At 30.7% G+C, this 6,014-nt stretch overlaps 1 protein-coding gene across 5 annotated transcripts; it reads right to left on the bottom strand.

Moving 5' to 3' along the window:
• Window positions 1-1,160: 1,160 nt before the first annotated feature.
• On the bottom strand, window positions 1,161-4,843 carry LOC148234568 (biogenesis of lysosome-related organelles complex 1 subunit 2-like). Of its 5 annotated transcripts, none has more exons than XM_088187563.1 (4): window positions 4,560-4,843; window positions 4,249-4,459; window positions 4,073-4,184; window positions 1,161-2,071 (listed from the first exon to the last, which is right to left on the bottom strand). In XM_088187563.1, exons 2-4 carry the CDS (start codon window positions 4,426-4,428, stop codon window positions 1,938-1,940), a joined length of 426 nt encoding a protein of 141 aa, XP_088043689.1. In that variant the 5' UTR covers window positions 4,429-4,459; window positions 4,560-4,843; the 3' UTR covers window positions 1,161-1,937. The 5 variants fall into 5 exon arrangements, with proteins under 5 accessions (XP_088043689.1, XP_088043688.1, XP_088043692.1 ...); XM_088187562.1 differs by having other exon boundaries at window positions 4,523-4,826; XM_088187566.1 differs by having other exon boundaries at window positions 4,564-4,826.
• Window positions 4,844-6,014: the final 1,171 nt, after the last annotated feature.

Raw genomic sequence — 6,014 nt, 5'->3', positions numbered from 1 at the left:
TTGATTTGGAGTATTAACCCTTTGAAAAGTATCGCCGTACATGTACAGCGGTTGATCTTTCATTGTTTCGAGTTACTCCAATTAGTTATATATTTATATTTAATGTAATTGTAATATATTTACTTATACAATTTAGTAAATAATTAATAAAAATAATATTTTTATATACTATTATTTTAAATTTAAGTTTTGTAAATGATTTATATTCAAAATATTACCAGTAAATTAAAGAGTGCGAAATAAATTAGCATAGCAAAAAATATTTGATATTTTATAAGATATTGATAAAAAAAATCCATAAAAGCCGAATAATATATAATAAATATGTAAAATAAATTACCAAAATATAATAATGGAAAAAAATAATAAATTATTAAAACATATTAATACAAAAAATAGTAAAATAAACCAAACCAATATAACTAATAAAATTACTGATTTTTTTATTATTATTATTTACTATAATTGCAATATTAAATAAAAAATAGCAGAAATAATTATAGAAATATACGTCAAATTAACCCACTCTTAGGTGTATACTATCAAATTAACAAATGTTTAATAATTAACTCACTACTCAAAGGGTTATTCAAATTATTTTTTTTCTTAACCAAGTAAATTGAGGGAAAGTGTATTTATTAGTAGCGTAGTTCTAAAAATGAAGTACCAATCAATCAATGAGTTCAATGAGTTCAATCAAACTTCAGTTTACTTATTTAAATTAAATTAAGACCATCATAACATAACAAGTTACTCCAATGCGTCACAATGGTCGTAAACAATACATTGTATTATTTCAATATACAAAAAAATAGATAATTAAAATAATAAGATAGAAGCAAAAACAAAAACTCCACAGTGATTATTACATAATTTTAATTCCGATGGATCATCACAGATTAAGTTTTCCTAATCTCACGGATGTTCTGTGTATAATTTAAATTTGCTAGGTCTTACATATTAGGTATAAAAAATTTTAATAATGAACTTCTATTAATTATTTTTGATTTTTATTTTTCAATAAAATAAAATATTTTATTATCATAATGAATATATCTGCGTTTTATTATTATTATTTTTTAATTATTTTACAATCATTAGATCATTATTAATATATATATTTTATATGTTTTGGATAGGAAAATAATAAATAAATAATACAAGTAATGTTATATTATATTTTTTAATAAATGCAAAAAAAATACAAATTTGTATATATTTATAAATACATATTGCTTTTTCGCTTTTTATGATATATAATATGGTAGGCATTTTCTTCAAATGTATATTTAAATATAAATTTTAAGTAATATTGATTGTTAGTATTCGAAGAAAAATATACATTTTTTGTAAATACATATTTGTACATACATACATAAGTGCATATTTTATTTTCATTTTCGTTTTATAACAATATGTTAAGCATAAGATCACAACAAAGAGTATATTTATCATATATGATTCAGTAATTCTTTGAATGTCGTGTTTAGCTTAATTAAAACTAATTACAAGTTATCATATATTTTGGATTCAAAAAATGATTACTTAAATTTATAATAAACTTGGAAAAAGCACTTTTTGATATATTTCAAAAACAAACAATTTAATAGAAAAAACTGATAATTCCAAGTCAATTCTTATAATGTATGTGTGATGAACCCTTCAATTATTACTTAATTAAATTGCTAAGAGTGTTACTAAAAACGCAACACAAAAATAACAATAATATAATATCGAGTATAATAGTAATAATAAATATATAAAAAGTAAGGATGTCAATATTCTCATTATTTAATAATGACATATATCAAAAGAAGTTTAGTAAACCATCTAATTATTACCTAATTAAATTAAATTGCTTAGAGTGTTGCTTATAACGCAACACAATATAAAACAATCACAGACTTTTTCATTTATGAAGATTGTGGAACATATAACTATTTCTTCAATTGTTTGTATTTCATTTCTAGCTGTTTGGTGTAAGAATCGAGGGCTCGCGCTGTCTTCTCTAGCTTTAAGACAGTTTCCTCTATATCGTCGATCTTCTCCATGAACGGCAACAACATCGCATCTGAAAAATAAAATACAACAATAATGACAACAAAGTAAAATAATATTTTATCTGGTGTTCATATTTATTAGAACCAAATTGTATGAAGTTATGATACGAACCGGACCAGCTCCTCGTAGCTGACATTAAGCATATCAATGTGCAATGCCAGCATATTTAGGAGCCGGAAGGCGACTAAAAGAGAGTATTTGATTATTCGGGGATTCCAAATTATAGATCCTAACTAAGGTGTCATAGAGGACTCGACTAACTGACGGATCGTCAAAATGAAAAGCGTTCCTCATAACAAAGCCGAGCATCTTGAAAGATTAATCACAGACGCCGTGTTTGTGTAGAAGAACCTCTACATGCTTTCAAAAGTGATTCTGAGATCTTTAGTGGAAGTTTCTCTAACCAAAATGTTCCTGCCGAGATCATAGGAATAAACTAATGGCGAATGGGATCGAGAAAATGACACAGTATGGCACTTTCCGACACTAAAGGGCAGACGGTTAATGGAAGCCCATTTCCATAGTGTCTAAATCGCTCTGTAGAGAGGAGTATTTATACAATTTTATATCATCTGTGTACAGAAGAAAACTTGAATTTGTAACTGTCGTATTTATGGCATTAATATATAACGTAAAGAGCAGAGGTCCCTGGTTGGATCCTTGAGGAACCCCCGAAGGGGTAAAGTATTCTTTCTACAATCGGACGCCATTGTTGACAAACTGTTTACGATCGCTCAAATAACTCGAGAATAAACAAGCTGAATCACACGAGCAACCGAGGTTCGATAATTTTTTTAATAATAATCCATGACAAACTTGACGTCTACTTGAATTCCTACATCGAGAATTTTGTCACTGTTTTGGTTAGAGAGAAGGTTAGTAATAGTGGAACGAGCGGGACGAAACCCATGCCGTTGGTCCAACAAAACTTGCCGAAAGTGATTAAAGACATAACTATGGATTATTGTTTTAAACAATTTAGCAGAAACTGATAACACTACGACTGATCTATAGTTATTTATACACAATTTGTCAGCATTTTTATTAATAGGGGTGACTTTTGTGCATTTTCATAGATCAGGAAATGATGACGTCTCGAGAATTAGATCAAAAATACGTTTTAGAGGAGCAGCGAGACTGACTTTTCAACCCTTCAAAATGAAATCAGGCCCAGAAATATGTATGTGATGCTTAAGTCATATCTGAGTGACAGATATTTTCAAGTTAAATACAAAGATGAAGTGTCAGTTCTTCATAAAATTAGATCAGGGGTGCCTCAAACCAGTGTGCTTGGGCCGATAATGAACCTACTATACACAGCAGACCTACTAACAACTAACGAAAGTTTTGTTGTTACCTTTGCAGATGATACGGTCGCTATGTCCTTGCATGACGATCCAAACATGACGTTTAGACTTGTATATATATTGTATATACAGGAACATCTGAATAAAATCCAAAAACAAAAACAGTGTGGACAGAAGACTCGTGTAGAAGACACATACATGGACCAAACGCAAGCAATTAGGATTTGCCCTAAGAAAATACTACTTGCTACTAGGGAGAAACTCTCCGTTATCAACTGACAGTAAACTGCTCATATATACAAGCGCATCATAAAACCAATATGGATGTACGAGATACAACTATGGAACTCGGCAAGCAATTCTAATATAAATATAATCCAAAGATATCAAAATAAAATGCTAAGGATGATATTGGAAGCCCCATGGTTTGTTCTAAATTCATACATCCACCAAGACCTGGATCACCTTTACAAAACAAACAATAATAGATCCAATTTAGACCCCTCCCCCCATGCATTAATCTACTAAAACATTATCTCAGAGTCAGATCAGTAATACAACATATAAAATGACCAAAAAAGCGCATGGCAGGTATGTCGCATGATCGTGCAATCCCAAAACCTGAACATACAGTAAGACATTGTTTCAGAGAAATATAGCAAATAAATTGAGCACAAAATCATTCACACTTTATTGATACTCACAAGTCTTATCGTGATTCACTATATTAGCTGCTAGACGATCCGTTATCGGTTTATAATTTGAATACTTCTTTCGAGTCGCCACGTTCATGGCTTCCAAGTTTTCGTAAGTGTCCTAAAATGAAAATTAATTTGTGTTACAAGCATACTTATATTGTCAGTAAAATAATTCAAATTACCTGAATGGAGCTGATTTCTCCGTTGAGGTAATCGCCTGTCTTTTTGAACATAGTAGTTGCTAAATGACTAAGATTAGGATCATGCGGGTCCAACGCTTCAAAACTAGAAGTTCGAGTGGAAAGCATGGCACTTCTCACTGGCGAATCGTTTACATCGGCTTGTAATTTATTGTCAGTCATGTTGAATCTTGTGATATTATCAATGGCGTAACTAGAAAAAAATGAGCTATATGTTTTAGATGTTCTTCCTCGCCTTTTTGCAAATTGTACAAACACGAGAGCCACTTGTAATGTGTTAAATCGGTCTTTACCCACACACTTCAACTGTTCGGGTGAAGAAGTCAAGCGATATGGCTGCTTGGTCCTAACAGATTTTTTATAGACCATTCAAGATTTAACTTGCAACAATAAATTTACACTTTTGGCCACAAAAATAAAATAGCTCGATTTTAATATACACTTAAGTAGCAGTGTTTGAGTCTCTTTTTTAAATATTGTCTATTTTGTTTGCAAAATAACGTTGTATTATAATATTGAACAAAAATTTTGACAGTCCGAACAGAGACGTCAAGTGCTAGGACTTTATGGTCTTAACAATATTTTTGTTGCCCATAAAAATGTACTTTTACTAAAAAGTAAATTAAATTATAAATTGTTTTTAAATAAATTCAATTATATGTTTTAATTTTCTAGTTAATGTTAATGTGAGTTTCGCGAATTTGAATTTGTTCATAAAGAAATCTAATATATGTTTATTATTTGTTTTTTTAATAAAACCATTTTTCTCTCTCAGAAATAAAATGTATAATTCACCACTAATCCAGGGTCGGACCAAGGGGCGTTCACCCGGGACGCCAATTACTCAAAATGGAGGCACCGTTTACTCTGAATGAGTAAACTGTGTAAATACTTAATACATTATCAATATCTCCTCGATTCTTCGAAAAAAATCCAAAGATATTATTTGAACAAATTTTTTTAAGTCCCCTTTTTTTAGCTCGTGTAGCAGTTTATATTTTCTTCAAACAAAAACTCAGTTTTATTGATGGCCGCAGTTATTTTCACTGCACTGGACTTAACTGTTCATTTCTTAATACCAATAGTTCCTAAAAACATACTTTGGCATCTCTCACTGTCTTGTCAGAAGTTTTCAGATAATAGACTTTGCTTTCATTGCGTCTACTCTCTAATCCTATAGTTTTTCGTTGCGTTTTTTTCACGTCAACTAAATACAGCACATAAACTTTTTTCTCGCTCGTAAGTCATCAAATATTCATTTTCGAATGTCTTCTGTAAACATAATACAAGTAAATACTTTGTTAACGATACAGCGCTGAACATGTTTATTTCATTATCTTTTGGAATATCTTGTACATATTTGTCACCGACCTTCCTGAAACTTAAGTACTCTTTTTTTATTACCTTGCCTTTTCCACGTGCCCACTTTTGACTTCCGTTTTATTATCCTTTTTGAACATCTTGACTCATTGTTCTTTCCGAGAAACAACCAATGCCCTCCAACTGAATAGATTATGACAGAGACTGGTTAATGATGTTACATGATGGATTTCCAATAAGCTCGTCGTTGGTTAGCCACCGATCAATTTGTTTATTTTAAAACAGTTTCGCAGGTGCAAGTCATCACTTGCACCGCGCTCTTGCCACGAAACAAATACAGTCTTCAATGGTGGCACAGAGCGCGCTGGCGGGAAATCTTCCGCGGAATTTCAATTAGTAGATTAGCGGTTATGCAGTATCACTGATGT

This window comes from Plectrocnemia conspersa, unplaced genomic scaffold, assembly GCF_051122295.1.
Source record: "Plectrocnemia conspersa isolate PC_06_02 unplaced genomic scaffold, ASM5112229v1 ptg000006l, whole genome shotgun sequence".
In the NCBI taxonomy this organism is placed as follows: Eukaryota; Metazoa; Arthropoda; class Insecta; order Trichoptera; family Polycentropodidae; genus Plectrocnemia; species Plectrocnemia conspersa.
This window is presented reverse-complemented; position numbering and strand designations above follow the sequence as displayed.